At 48.1% G+C, this 15,607-nt stretch overlaps 1 protein-coding gene and 1 long non-coding RNA gene across 9 annotated transcripts; one reads left to right on the top strand and one right to left on the bottom strand.

Annotated features, from left to right (window-relative positions):
- The first annotated feature begins 403 nt into the window (after positions 1 to 403).
- On the top strand, positions 404 to 5,222 carry LOC109773087 (uncharacterized). 8 transcript variants are annotated; one of them, XR_012182375.1, is made up of 7 exons: positions 404 to 654; positions 733 to 851; positions 1,691 to 1,736; positions 3,465 to 3,573; positions 3,785 to 4,614; positions 4,826 to 4,962; positions 5,034 to 5,222. It is a non-coding gene; the product is annotated as an uncharacterized lncRNA (long non-coding RNA). The 8 variants fall into 8 exon arrangements; XR_012182372.1 differs by adding an exon at positions 2,078 to 3,365 and having other exon boundaries at positions 4,826 to 5,222; XR_012182374.1 differs by having other exon boundaries at positions 733 to 847; positions 4,826 to 5,222.
- A 1,104-nt stretch (positions 5,223 to 6,326) lies between these two features.
- LOC109773089 (putative cyclin-dependent kinase F-2) lies at positions 6,327 to 7,738 on the bottom strand. Its single transcript, XM_020331786.4, has one exon. The coding sequence runs from the start codon at positions 7,736 to 7,738 to the stop codon at positions 6,563 to 6,565; it is 1,176 nt and encodes a 391-aa protein (XP_020187375.3). The 3' UTR covers positions 6,327 to 6,562.
- Between the last annotated feature and the right edge of the window lie 7,869 nt (positions 7,739 to 15,607).

The raw sequence follows: 15,607 nt of genomic DNA, 5'->3' as shown, positions 1-15,607 counted from the left end.
GCGGCACGTGTTTCAATGAAGCATAGCCTGCGGCGTCGGGTGCTTCGATGGAGCGCCGCCGCGCCGATGTTCTCCCTACAGTGAAGCGTCGGCGACGGCTACTTGGGCTCCGATGCAGTACTCGCCGGCGGCTGCAGGTGCTGCAAGATTGTAGGAGGGAAGGGGGTTGTTGTGCGATGTGGGAAGGAGATCGTTTGGGCGCTGACCGTTCAAACCGGCTGAGAGGAGGGATCCGACGGTGTTGTGGGGCTGATCAAACGGCCAGCGAGGCGGTTTAAATCTTCATGGCATCAGCCGGTTGATTTGTAGCACTAGCCTTTTTTTAGGGAAACCGGGGGCACCTGTGAGCCGTTAGATCAGATCGGTTTTCCAAGCCCAAACGCTCACGTCCGGCCTATCTCTTTTTTTTTTTCCTTTTTTGCGTGGAGTCCGGCCTATCTCCTTCCTCGAGCCCAGCGGCCGCCGTTTCCCGGTTTCTCCGTGCCGTGCCCAGCGGCCGCCGTTCTCTTCCTCCATCGCCAGCGCACTACCTAGGTTCGGTCTCCCGTCAAATTTGGCCACCTGTGCTCCGCGTACCTACAGCCCATGCGTTGACCGACCAGTCTTCAGGCTCTCATCGCAAGATTAACGATAGGAGGGCCCGATAGATCAGGAGTCAGTGCGCCGTCACACTTTCAGTCTTTCGCCTCCCTATCTGACGGCCTCACTCTCACCTCTCTCTGCCCCTAACAGAGACAGCTCGGTGCAGCAGTAGCGTACGGCATACCGGCGAGTCAAAGTGCTGAGAATAAGAGGCTTCTCAGCACATGTGAAGGGCGGAAAGGGGATTGCTCTATGTTGATCTGCTGTATGTAAGTTATCCGGCATCTTCTTTTCTTGTAAGTAGTACTTCCTCTGTAAACTAATATAAGAGCATTTAGACTTTAGTATTCTAAACGCTCTTATATTAGTTTACGGAGGGAGTACTAGTTATTTTGTTATCTCAGTGAAAGGTCGATGTTCCATGCGAAATTTGATCCCGTGTAGAAGAAATCTAGGAAAGTAATTTAGCTTTGCTTAATTGTCTGCATAGATTTAATGCTATTCCTTTTTGCATTAATAATGCCTTATCATTTATACGCTTTAGGTTACAGAGGAATTTATATGAGCAGTTTAGCACTGCTCTCCTATCGATCAAAATATGTTATTCTCTCCAGGTTAAGTCCAAGAGATGCACAAATTGTCAGTATTTTAGTATGATTTGTCTGTTAAGAAATTTGCAGTTAGGCGGCGCGCTTTAGAGTTAGGAGCTCCTATTTAATATTGTTTTACTGAAAGATTAATCTGGAGGGACTCCTTTGCCGGGATTTAAACCATTGGTACATCAGCTTATCTAAGCTATTATTTTATTGCTTAATTCTGTTAGTGTTGTACCGTTCTGTTTCAAGATAGTTTATTTTCAGAGATTATCCTTCAAATTTTGTTCTGATATATAATTGCCTTTTGTGAAGATCTTTCTGTGAATCTTTCAGTCGATGATCACCATTCTAACTTTTCAAATTCCAAAATTGTTTGAACATTAAAAACCATCGGGTTGTATATAGACTACTAGATATTATGTGTATTGTAGCTGTGTTTTTAGTTCTGTTCGTATTGATTAATGTCTGATTCTTTGCCGTTGACTTTTGATTATCTTTGATACATTCTTCAGATGACGAACAAATGAAGAACTATCCTTGTGCATTTGGAATAATCTGGTAATTTTCTTAGCAAGGTGATTCTCCTGTTGCGTAGTGAATTTCTAGGTGATCTGTAAACTGAAAAGAAGCTTATGATGCTGCTGCCATCATGGTGTTACTTAGAGTCTGCATGCAATATGTATTACAATTATAAGAAATAGATAAAACTGATACTAGTTCTTTTTGACCTGCAAAAAAATTACGACATCATTAAACCAGTGGTACTTTTGTGTACTCAGACTTGGGCCTTTGGTCCCTTTCTTCTCCTTCTATGTATTTCACATGCTGGCCTTCTGCATGGTTTGATAAAAATAAAATACGGCTTGAATAAATTTCTGCTCATTCCAAAAAGTATGCAGGCCACACGAGAGATGGGATAATAAAGCTGCTATAAAACTCAGGTTTCAGAAGTGGGATACATGGAAGACGATATCTAAGAATAACCAGATACAAAAACTGCCTGTAGTATGTAATGACACTGACATTCCAAGTTTTCAGTCTTTACCAGAATTTCAGTCGTATAAGCTCATACATAACAAATGGGTATTAGGAAAAATTCTGCTATCTAACTGTGCGCATGCCCTTATTTGTGAAGCAGAAAAGCATAAGACAGCAAGTGAGTATATGTGCTAAAAAAGACATGTCATCCATTTTGTTTTCATGTGATTGCTTCACATTTTTTGTAACAGTTCATATTAAAGTAATTTTAGTGTTCCTTTGAAATCTTATTATGATCCAGTGTCAAAAAACATAGTTTTGGTGCTGTTTTGCATCTTGCAGATCCATGTTTTACACACAAAACAGTGGTCTGTTATTCACATTGCCAACCACAAATGTGGGGTCAGATTGTTTGGCTCAAGTTGGAAAGTTGTAGGAGACTGCGGCTGTATCGTTCAGTGTAGTTTTGCCCTGCGTGATAGCAGTGGCCGAGAATGATTGTAAGGATTTAAGTTCTTCATTTAATAAAGATAGATTAAGCAACCAAGATAGCAGGCGAGGGCATGATTTTTATTCCTGATACATAGTACAACACGAAGATAGAAAGCGGTTACATTCTAATTACCAACCAACTGGCTCGCTTTTTCGGCAATGTCGGAGAGGAGAGGCCTAGCAGTCTTCTTCACTCCGCAATCAGTCCCAGCAAAGAGCATGCAACTTTTAAGGTTAGACATGATCTTTGAGGCCTTACACAAGGACTTCACACATTCCTCCAAGTCCGCGGTGACATGGTCACGCTGCAGCATTAATATCGCAATCTGGCCGCAAAGCTTCACGATTCTTAGACAATCAGCTCTGGCCTCACAGCTTTGTTCTACTATAGCCTTGAGGTTCCGAACAAATTCACCCTCTTGGAGGGGAATCTCTCGAGCCACATCGTTGAAAGTCATTTGCACTGACACACATCACCAAGGTAAGCGATAACAGCTTCTTGGAATTCCTTGTTTGGATGGCAGTTGGTTTTCTTCATCATCACCCGGTCCAGAAATTGCCTGGTTTTCTTCATGTTTTTTGATTGCGACAATTGCCTTTACTGTCTCGGTCACTCTTGCAAGACACTGCAATTCATCCCGTGCAGAATTTGTTCTTTGTTTTATGGGGAGGTCTCGTTTACTGGCCAGTACTTGCGTGAGGACCTGCAACAATAATGTAATTTGTGGAAATACAATCACTGCCCAGATGATATACTGTTAAAAGAGTATATTCAAAACTATTGTCATGCTGGCTAATTTTTTATGTAATTAGCAGATGAACGGGTCTTTAAGCTTACTTTTGGCAGCAAGGCTTCCTTGAGATAATCCTTGTCCAATGTACAGTGAGTGCACAGATTCTCCAAGATCTCCAATGCTACTATCCTGTAAGTGATGTTCTTAGCATCAAGTATTTCATTGAGATGATCAAGAATGTTATTCTGTCCCATCACTATGAACATAGAGATAGTTTTTATCCTGGAAAGTAATGCCCGCGATTTCCCAGCCGTAACTCTAAGCTTTTCTTCTCTCCCTTCATCATCAGTAAGGAATATCTGCAACTGCTTCTTGACTAGATTTTCTTTTATTCCCGTGCAGAGGTTGGCCGACGAATCAAAAGCCAGTTCTGTAGTATTTCTATGGCACGCATCTGCAGTTCTCTGCTCACATTGTTCCCCTGATCAAGAAAGCTCTCCAGGTTGCTCAGTGCCTGCTCGCTGGAAGAGATTTCATGGGTCAGCCTTTTGCCATTCCACTCGGGAACACTACATTAGTGATCTAAACGCTCTTATATTTCTTTACACAGGGAGTAGTCGTCATAGTTTATGCAGCATCGTCATGGCGCTCAAAGTAGAAAGGGTATTGTGGTATGGCCAAGTAAAGGTTCCAGTTCTAGTTTAGTCCTGTATTTAGCTGTTTTAGCCTCCACTCTGGCCCTCAAAGTGGACTACACGAACCAATGGAAATTTATCAAAAAAATCACAAAATTGGAAAATTTTGGCTCAAAGTGGACTGCATGTTATTGGCCAGGGAAAGATCCTTTCTTCAGTTTCAGTTTTGTTTGCTTTGGTTACTTTTTTGCCCGTTCTTTGCTTTGTGTACTCTGCTCTCTTTTTTTTTGAAGGGCCCGTGGTTGAACTTCTATTACTAAGAAGAGACATTAACATTCCTGCCCTTTATTGCCGCGACCCCGACTGTTCTTTGTTAGTGTGCGTGAGCTATCTCAAGTTGAGTTGATGAGCATTTGAAGGAGCAGCAGCAGAAGAAGAGATGTTAGTAGCGGAAATCCAATTTGGCTCTCGGGTCCAGATGCTCCCGCAACCTGTTAGTAGTAGATGGCATTGCACGCCTGGGGCTGCAAGCCAATGTTGGCTCGCCCAGAACAGCTCTGCTGTTGCTCCTGCTGTCCAGGAACAACACTGGAAGCTGTAAGTGATGTTCTTAGCATCAAGTATTTCATTGAGATGATCAAGAATGTTATTCTGTCCCATCACTATGAACATAGAGATAGTTTTTATCCTGGAAAGTAATGCCCGCGATTTCCCAGCCGTAACTCTAAGCTTTTCTTCTCTCCCTTCATCATCAGTAAGGAATATCTGCAACTGCTTCTTGACTAGATTTTCTTTTATTCCCGTGCAGAGGTTGGCCGACGAATCAAAAGCCAGTTCTGTAGTATTTCTATGGCACGCATCTGCAGTTCTCTGCTCACATTGTTCCCCTGATCAAGAAAGCTCTCCAGGTTGCTCAGTGCCTGCTCGCTGGAAGAGATTTCATGGGTCAGCCTTTTGCCATTCCACTCGGGAACACTACATTAGTGATCTAAACGCTCTTATATTTCTTTACACAGGGAGTAGTCGTCATAGTTTATGCAGCATCGTCATGGCGCTCAAAGTAGAAAGGGTATTGTGGTATGGCCAAGTAAAGGTTCCAGTTCTAGTTTAGTCCTGTATTTAGCTGTTTTAGCCTCCACTCTGGCCCTCAAAGTGGACTACACGAACCAATGGAAATTTATCAAAAAAATCACAAAATTGGAAAATTTTGGCTCAAAGTGGACTGCATGTTATTGGCCAGGGAAAGATCCTTTCTTCAGTTTCAGTTTTGTTTGCTTTGGTTACTTTTTTGCCCGTTCTTTGCTTTGTGTACTCTGCTCTCTTTTTTTTTGAAGGGCCCGTGGTTGAACTTCTATTACTAAGAAGAGACATTAACATTCCTGCCCTTTATTGCCGCGACCCCGACTGTTCTTTGTTAGTGTGCGTGAGCTATCTCAAGTTGAGTTGATGAGCATTTGAAGGAGCAGCAGCAGAAGAAGAGATGTTAGTAGCGGAAATCCAATTTGGCTCTCGGGTCCAGATGCTCCCGCAACCTGTTAGTAGTAGATGGCATTGCACGCCTGGGGCTGCAAGCCAATGTTGGCTCGCCCAGAACAGCTCTGCTGTTGCTCCTGCTGTCCAGGAACAACACTGGAAGCTGGAACACATAGAAAAATGACATCTCTGCTACTACTGCAAACTCCAAAGTTCAAATCCAGACGATGCTTGAGCAACGAAAAATAAATAAAAGAAAAAACCCAACACAGAGAAGTTGGCAGAATGCAGCAAATGAATGAAGGTAAAAGTATATCAAATAAATAGAGATTCGGCTAAATAAGTAATGGAAGTCCAAATGGAAATTTATCAAAAAAGTGGAAAAACACATATCAGAGCCAGGTTTCGATCCTGGGACCTGTGGGTTATGGGCCCACCACGCTTCCGCTGCGCCACTCTGATTGCTGCTGTTTTGGTATTGAAACTTACTTTCTTATACATATCCTGCCCTTCTCCTGCTTTGCAGACTCAAGTCTCTGCTTCCTGCTTCAGAGCTAGATGCTTGAACAGAGCTGATCCACGCCATAGTTTCAGTTTTAGTGCAAGGGTACAACCGGATTGCGATGATCCACTAAGCTCTTGAATTTGGTTCATTCTCCCCAGCAGGCCTTTGTCCAATTGTTGCACTAGCACCATTACTGAATTTACAAGTTCTCATGAAATCTGCACCAGCAAGACATTTTTAATATCAATTCATCCATCACTCTGTAGATTTCTGTTACTTAGAACATTTGAACTGCACATTTTCTCATCAGCTCATGATTTCTGAAAAACAACACAAATTGTGCAGTATAACTCAATAACAACTGGCCATGTAAACAACATATGTCAGCACTGTAATGAATCTCTGAACACAACCTTACAATTACACATCTCTGATTCTCTGAACATGTGCACAATGACACATAGAATTCAGAAAAGCAAGCCAACACTAATGGGCGATCCGGCGATCAAGTTCTACTTGATGGCTCATAGATGGCTCATTTACATCCAGAGAGTCTAATTACACTTGTTACGCTGCGTTCCACACGGCGAGCGGGATTTTGAGTAGATTCTTCTGGGGAATGGCCGGTGGGATGAACTTGATCCTTGGTGCCTTCTTTTTGGGAAACGACAGAGCGTCGACCTTCGCAGCGGCGCCGGCGGCGGAACGAGGAGCATCGAACCATGGGTGCTTCAGCGCGGCGGCTGCCGTCAGCCGCTTCTCGGGGTTGCATGTGAGGAGCCCTTGCAACACCTGAAATCCTTCCTCGGATAGCTTGTCTTCAGGGAAAGAATACCGCAGCCGGCTGTACTTGCACCCCGCCGGCAGCCGTCGCAGCGCCTCGGCGGTGAGCGGCAGCGAGGTGAACCCTGGCCACGTGCTCTCGTCCGGCATCCCGAGCACACAGAAGATGCTCCACAGCTGCCTTATGTCATTCTTTGTCTTGTCTTCGTCGTCATCTTCGAGGTAGCCCTTGAACATCGTCTTGCCGGTGAGCAGTTCGGCAAAGACGCAGCCGATGGACCACGTGTCCACTTGCGCGTCGTAGTCCTTCTTGCCAAGGATCATCTCGGGCGCCATGTAGGACGTCGTGCCGGCCCTGTTGTACGGTGGCCAGTCGGACATGGACATGGCCAGCCCGAGGTCGCAAATCTTGACGAGCTCCCCGTTTTTCCCGACGAGGATGTTGCCAGGCTTGATGTCGCGGTGGACGATGTGGCGCTCGTGCGCGTGCATCTTTTCGGCGCCGGTCAGGAGCTTCCACATGAAGTCGCGCACCGTGGATTCTGGGAGCGGCGGGTCGCTGCGCCTGTCCCACAATAAAGAGTGGAGGCTCGACGCCTCGACGTACTCCATGACGAGGCCGGCGGTGTCGCCGGTGGCCGGATCGCACACCAGGCCCTCGAAGCCGACGACGTAAGGGTTTCCGTCGCAGGCCTCGAGGAATCGTGCCTCCCGCTCAAGATCTTCGACGTCGGGGGAGGAGAGGAACTTGATGGCCACGTTCTTTTTGGTGACGCGGTGGCGCATCCTGAGGACGACGCCGAAGCCGCCTTTGCCTAGGCGGGCCACCTTCTCGTAGTCGTCGGTGGTCCCGATGGAGGCGCGGCTCCTCTTGCAGCACGTCGGCGATTGTTGATGTTGAGCCGCTGCGTGGCCGTGGCCGGCGTCGAGGACGGCAGCAGGTCGCTTGCGGGCAGCCATGGCGCTGGACGAACGAACTGCCTTGGTTGGTGGAGAGGGCGGCGGCAGAGTTTGCGATTTGGATGATTGAGAAGGGGGAGGGAGGAACTTCCGTATGGATCCATGCTCTGCGTTGGCAATTTGTTTCGACAGGTTGCCTCGCCGACTCGCCATGGAATTCAGTTCAGTCCGAGTTACGGTGGCTGACAGCTTCTTTGCCTTGCTGCCTGCGTTTTCCGCCCGATGGCGGATTCACGTTTCGTTCATTTCCGACTCGAATTCAGGTTCTTCGTTTCCGATTCAGTTTCAATATAGGCCTTCAATATATGCTGAGCTCGCCAGAAAAGCATATCTACCATGCACGCCATTGATTTTGGGCCGCTACTACGCGTAATCCGGCTGATGCAAAACCGAAGATAAACCGCCTCATACACCGTTCGATTAGATAGATGAGAGCCGTCCGTTCGTCTTCAACTCCTGTAGCACACGCTGCAGTGCAGTCCCAGCCCGCACAACTGGCGCTTGACTGCGGTCCAACAAGCCTGCGCAACTGGCGCTTCACAGCAGACTGCACCTGGTAGCATCACTCTATACGCCATCTCAGTAGCCGTCGGCCGGCTCACATCACCTGCACACTTCACGGTATCTCTCCTCTTTTGCTGCATGCTCAGTAACCCATCAATTATGGAGTCAGCTTGCAAGCGCTTGAAGCAGCGTGTTGTTCTTCGTGGTGGCACCGGCCTGTAGCTCCCGCAGTGCCTCAAAGCACAGCTGGAAAAAAGCCTAACAACACGACAATCCGGCGATGCTCCGGCGACGACAATGCTCCAGCACAACACCGGTGACGGTTCATTGCAGCACCAACGATGCCCCCGTGGCGCGGCAATGCTCCAACACAATATTAGTGATGCTTCGTTGCAGCACCGGCGATTCTCCGGCAGACCGAAGATGCTCCGTTGCAGCAACGACGAGTTCCGACGGCCCCGACGATGCTTCATCGCAGCACTGGTGATGCTCCGGCGGTCCGAAGACGCTTCATAACAACACCGGCGATCCTCCACAAAGCTCATTGAAGCATGCATCCTTGCATGACCGAGGTCATCGACTCTGCATGGTACGCCTCGTCATGGTGGTCGTTGAAGCATTTCGTAGTCGTCGACGTCGTCGTGATCGTCGAAGCATCACCACGACCATTGAAGCATGCCTTGTTGCATGGTTGCGGTCGTCAACACTGTCATGGCATGCCTCGTCGCCCTAGTCGTTGAAGCATTATTGTGGTCGTCGAAGTCATCATGATCATGGAAGCATTGCCACGGCCATTCATCGACGTTGTCGTTGTCGCCGTTGAAGCATTGTTGTGGTCGTCGAAGTCGTCATGATCATGGAAGCATTGCCACGGCCATTCATCGACGTTGTTGTCGTCGTCGTCGAAGCATCGTCACGACCATTGAAGCATGCCTCGTCGTCAACGTTGTCATGGCATGCCTCGTCGCCCTAGTCGTTGGTGCATTTTTGTGGCTGTCGAAGTCATCATGGTCATGAAAGCATTGCCACGGTCGGGATGACTATGCGCTCGCCTCCGCTCTCCCTCCTCCCGTCCGCTTCCCCGTTTCGCTGGCTCATCGCCGTGAGGAGCGTCGCGTCATGAGGCTGGTGGATGTGAGATGAAAGGGTGAGGTCGTGACTCATGAGGATGAGAAGTGAATGCATGAGTAATGACTTAATGTTGCAATAGGTTAACACCAAGTGGTAGAAAAAAAGAGAGCTGAACGGCCTGGCCGCCTGGGCGGGCCTGCATCCCTGGTTGCTCGCGCGCGATGATAGGAGCCGCACGATCTCGCTCGATCGGACGACGCGCGAGGCGGTTTGCGCCAGCGAGAAATCAGTTGGATAAAAGAAAGCGTTTTCCTTGATTTTGTTGGAGATTCACATTCATGCATGCATATTTTATTAGTATTGCTCAGTCCAGCAGCTAGCAGCTGTAGTTCATCAATTGGCCATACCAATCAGTCACTCACACTAAAACTAGTTGCTGATAGTTGCATAATGTTTTACCAGGTTCCATAATATTTTTTTAGTTTCGTAATCTTTTTTTGGGTTATATTTTCATAATGTGTCACCATGTTTGAGGACTTAATTTTTAAATCTTATCTAAGTACATTCAAGATTTTCTTTTGTTTCAAAGACCTTGTCACATTATTGATTTTTTTGTATGGAATTAATGAATTTCGATGAAACAAGTTGGAAACCTGATGATTTAGTCGTCAAAAAAGTAATTTCAAAATATATACTCAATATTGGTCTTGTTTTGAAGATCTTGCCGCAAAAAACACATTTGTGTAAATAGAAAGTAAAACAAAGTTTTATTTGAAAATACAGTAGGCATCTAAGTATTTGTTTGAATGAAACTTAGTGACTAGAGACACTATATATATGATACCTATGGGCCCACAAAACAAGAATAAAAAACATGCATACATGCACGGGAGGTCCCGTGCATGGTAGAAAATCCTCTCTCACTCACCCCTTCCCGCGTCCAACCAAGCCGTCGATCGAACCGACCGCCATGGCTGTCCGCAACTGCAAGAGGCCTGCTGCCGTCCTCGATGCGATCACACCAGCCACGCTACGACCAGCCAAGGATCAGAAGCGAACGGCTGCCGCAAGAGGAGGCGCGTCCGGATAGATCGGTGCGGCACCGAGGACTACGAGGAGACGCGCGGCATCGGCAAGGGCGGCTCCGGCATCATCGTCAAGGTGTGCCACCGCGCCACCGGCAAGACTGTCGCGATCAAGTTCCTCCGCTGCACCGAGGACCCCGCTGACGCCACTAGGGAGCTCTGGCGCGAGGCCAGCTGACAGACTGTCACGGTTGAGTACACGGTCGTATCGAACCAGGCACGAGAGGCTGACGACGAAGGCCCACAAGACAAGGTGAAGGTTGGAGGCGAACCGCTGACTGGTGGACCAGACGACGAGCGTGTTGGGCACGACAGCGTGTGAGAGGTGTGAGTGTGTGTGTTATAAGCAATTCGCGGACCCGAGTAGGGGCATCAAGTTTATTGTAATCAACAGAACTAAGGAGAAGCTGTCCTTCTCGCTTATCGGCATCCTTCTTTCCCCTTCTGCCCACCTACCTTCTTCTTCTCCCTTGGGATCTAGATCAGGCCTTTGACAAGTGGTACCAGAGGTCAGCAACCCTGGAGACAGCCTACCCCCGGCCGCGGTACTCCAGCAAGCAAGCCCAGAAGACGACGGTGATGGAGGAACAACTAGCGGCGCTGCTTCAGTCCGTCAACGAAGGGCGCGCCACCAACGATGCCAAGTTGGAGGCGATCCAGCAGTCCCTCAAGCTATGGCGACCGGCGGTCACAAATCTTCAACAGCAACTCGACGAGCTCCGATCCCAAGTCGGCAAGATCGCCCTCCACCTCGCGCTCGCCGTTCCAGACGCGATCGTGGCGTCTACATCCATGGGGCGACCAACGGCGACTCCACCCAGTGCCGACGTTGACCACCACAGGTCATTTGGCCACGACGGGATCCAAGATTCCTGGGGCCAGGTACACGGGGTGGTCACCACCCTGGAACCGCCTCCGGTCAAGGGTGCGTTCCCTTCTTCCCTTGATTCCGCCTCATCTAAGGATTTAGTTCTGATTGCCGAACCCACATCGTCCCGTGGCGCACCGCACGGTCACTGGGTGTTGCCGAAGTTGGATTTTCCCCAATTTGATGGAGATAATCCACAGTTTTGGAAGACCCGATGTGAGAAGTATTTTGATGTCTATGAAGTTCATCCTGATCTATGGGTTCGCGTTGCCACGCTGCATTTCACAGGGAATGCTGCGCGTTGGCTGCAGTTACATGAATTAAGCACTAGATCATTCACTTGGGACAAGTTGTGTGAGGCTCTTACTAGTAAATTTGGGCGCAACCAATACCAGGCGCAGCTCAGGCAGTCTGCAGTTCTCTGTCAAACTGGATCGGTGGCGGAGTATATGAACCAATTCGAAGAGTTAATGAATCAATTACTTGCTCATAATGCAGGATTTGATCAAGTGTACTTCACCACTAAATTTTAAGATGGGCTGCGTGCTGAAATTCGTGCTGGTGTAGTGTTACATCGTCCGCAAGAATTGGATACCGCTTTTCTTTGGCTCTGTTGCAGGAGGAAATCTTCGAGGCCCTACCGTGTCACGAGTTTCGGCGTCAGGAGAACGCTCCCGGTCGAGTCCCGCCACAGACAACAACCCACACCAGTGTCTGTAGCTCAGTTGGAAGAAATGGAACACACCAATTCGTTCGCTCATGTAGTGTTGCTGTGTGGAACAGAGGTAACCACGGAGCAGGAGCAGTTTCCATAAATTATTCAAAGGGTCCTTGACCAATTTCAGGTTGTGTTTGAGGAGCCGGCCAACCTACCACAACGTAAGCCATGGGATCATGCTATTCCCCTGCTCGAAGGCACAAAACCAGTGAATATCCGACCGTATCGCTACACTCCTGAGCAGAAGAATGAGATAGAGGCACAAGTCAAAGAAATGCTACGAAAGGGGCTCATCACTACTAGCACCAGTCCCTTCTCTTCCCAGTCCTGCTAGTCATGAAGAAGGACCTCACCTGGCGACTTTGCGTAGATTACCGACATCTGAACGCCATTACCATCAAATCGCGCTATCCGATGCCAATCATCGATGAGTTACTTGATGAGTTGGCTGGCTCTCGATGGTTCTCAAAACTAGACCTGCGTGCAGGTTACCATCAGATACGTTTGTTGCCGGAGGACGATCACAAGACGTCGTTCAAAACTCACCAAGGGCATTTCCAGTTTTGTGTGCTGCCGTACGGAGTGACGGGTGGACCACCTACATTCCAAGGTGCTATTGACACAGTGCTCGCTCCGGTGCTGCGCGAGGGCGTGTTGGTTTTCAGGGACAACATACTTGTCCACACCGAAACCTTGGAGGAGCATGTGGAGCGGCTGACTCAAGTTTTGCAATTACTGGCTCAACATGAGATGTACACCAAATGTTCGAAGTGCATGTTTGCGCAACATAGCATCAGTTATTTGGGGCACATCATTAGTTACCAAGGGGTGTCAACTGACGAAAGCAAAGTGCAGGCGATCAAAGAGTGGCCAGTACCCGATACCGTGAAGAAACTGCGAGGGTTCCTTGGATTAGCCGGTTACTATCGGAAATTTGTGAGGAACTTTGGGGTGATCAACAAGCCACTTACAAACCTGTTGCGCAAAGGAGTGGTGTTTGTTTGGACACCGGTCACGGATGCGGCCTTTACTGCTGTCAAGAAGGCATTGGTGGATGCACCAGTATTAGCACTACCGGATATCAAGAAAAGGTTCATGGTGGAAATGGACGCAAGTGCCACGGGCATCGGCGCGGTTCTGATGCAAGATTTCCATCCCATTGCTTACCTGAGTAAAGCACTGGCCCCTCACAATTTGGGATTGTCTGCATATGAGAAAGAGTGCTTGGCACTGTTACTAGCTGTCGATCATTGGCGTTCCTATTTGTAACATGCTGAATTCACCATCAGAACGGATAAAAAAAGTTTGCCGCATCTGACGGACCAAAGACTTAACACCCCGATCCAACAAAGGGCTTTTACCAAACTGCTGGGGCCGCAGTATCTCATCCAGTATAAGGCAGGCTTGACAAATCGAGCGGCGGATGCCTTGTCCAGACGAGAGCACATATCTGATGCAGAAGTGGCAGCATTGTCGGTGTGCAAGTCAGTGTGGCTAGCTGGCATTCGTGACGGATATCCCAAGGATCCAGCTACCAAAGCTCTGCTTACTCGCATGACAATTAGCCCATCCGCGGACCCGGACTTCCAACTTCATGATGGGATCCTCCGTTTCAAAGGCCGGGTGTGGGTAGCTGATGGAGGGGACGCACAACACCATATTATCTAGGCACTCCATGCTAGTGCAGCCGGTGGGGGCACTCGGGATTCCAAGCCACTTACAACCGCATCAAAAGGCTATTTGCTTGGAAAGGATTGAAACAACAAGTGAAACTGTTTGTGCAAAGCTGTCTAATGTGTCAGCAAGCCAAAACGGAACGCGTATCACCTGCAGGGCTGCTATAACCACTACCAATTCCACAACGGCCATGGGCTGTTATCTCCTTGGACTTCATTGAATGACTTCCAAAATCTGGAGGATACAATGCGATTTTGGTGGTTGTCGAAAAATTCTCCAAATATGCACACTTTGTGCCACTGCATCATCCGTTCACCGCCCTCGATATTGCAAAAACATTTATGCAGGAGATATTCAAGCTTCATGGGCTACCTCTGGGAATTATCACTGACCGGGATCGCATATTCACTAGTCAGATATGGCAAGAGCTCTTCAGTTTGAGAAAAACAGAGTTGAAGACGAGTTCTTCGTACAACCCTCAGACGGATGGACAGACGGAGAGGGTGAATCAGTGCTTGGAGACATACCTCCGCTGCTCGGTCCACTCCTACCCAGCTAATTGGTCTAAATGGCTAGCATTGGCAGAGTACTGGTACAATACATGCTTCCACTCAGCATTGGGGAGGACACCCTTCGAGGTTATATATGGACATCTGCCCTGCGAGTTTGGTGTGGCCCATTTGGATGATTATATTGCGCCTGACTTGGAGGCATGGCTCCGTGAGCGAGACGTATTGGCAGAACATCTCCAACAACAACTCAAAAGAGCACAAGACCGGATGAAGGTTCCGGCTGACCGGCACCGCACCAACAGATCATTTGAGGTGGGGGACTGTAGGGGAACATAGTAATTTCAAAAAATTTCCTACGCACATGCAAGATCATGGTGATGCATAGCAACGAGAGGGGAGAGTGTTGTCCACGTACCCTCGTAGACCGAAAGCGGAAGCGTTAGCACAACGCGGTTGATGCAGTCGTACGTCTTCACGATCCGACCGATCCAAGTATCGAACGTACGGCACCTCCGAGTTCAGCACACGTTCAGCTCGATGACGTCCTGCGAACTCCGATCCAGCAGAGCTTCACGGGAGAGTTCCGTCAGCATGACGTCGTGTTGATGGTGATGATGTTGCTACCGACCCAGGGCTTCGCCTAAGCACCACTACGATATGACCGAGGTTGAATATGGTGGAGGGGGGCACCGCACACGGCTGGGAGAGATCAACAGATCAACTTGTGTGTCCTTGGGGTGCTCCCTGTTGGAAATATGCCCTAGAGGCAATAATAAAATGGTTATTATTATATTTCTTTGTTCATGATAATAGTCTATTGTTCATGCTATAATTGTGTTATCCGGAAATCGTAATACATGTGTGAATACATAGACCACAACATGTCCCTAGTGAGCCTCTAGTTGACTAGCTCGTTGATCAACAGATAGTCATGGTTTCCTGACTATGGACATTGGATGTCATTGATAACGGGATCACATCATTAGGAGAATGATGTGATGGACAAGACCCAATCCTAAGCATAGCGCAAAGATCGTGTAGTTCGTTTGCTAGAGCTTTTCCAATGTCAAGTATCTTTTCCTTAGACCATGAGATCGTGTAACTCCCGGATGCCGTAGGACTGCTTTGGGTGTGCCAAACGTCACAACGTAACTGGGTGACTATAAAGGTACACTACAGGTATCTCTGAAAGTGTTTGTTGGGTTGACACGGATCGAGACTGGGATTTGTCACTCCGTATGACGGAGAGGTATCTCTGGGCCCACTCGGTAATGCATCATCATAATGAGCTCAATGTGACTAAGGAGTTAGCCACGGGATCATGCATTACGGTACAAGTAAAGAGACTTGCCGGTAATGAGATTGAACAAGGTATTGGGATACCGACGATCGAATCTCGGGCAAGTAACATACCGTTTGACAAAGGGAATTGTA

Source organism: Aegilops tauschii, chromosome 4 (assembly GCF_002575655.3).
Source record: "Aegilops tauschii subsp. strangulata cultivar AL8/78 chromosome 4, Aet v6.0, whole genome shotgun sequence".
NCBI classification, from domain to species: domain Eukaryota; kingdom Viridiplantae; phylum Streptophyta; class Magnoliopsida; order Poales; family Poaceae; genus Aegilops; species Aegilops tauschii.
Note: the sequence above shows the minus strand (reverse complement) of the source record. Positions and strands in the feature narration are given on the sequence as shown.

Excerpts from the sequence above, each read along its gene's own strand:
- LOC109773089 (XM_020331786.4), bottom strand. The coding sequence starts at position 7,738 with ATGGCTGCCCGCAAGCGACCTGCTGCCGTCCTCGACGCCGGCCACGGC.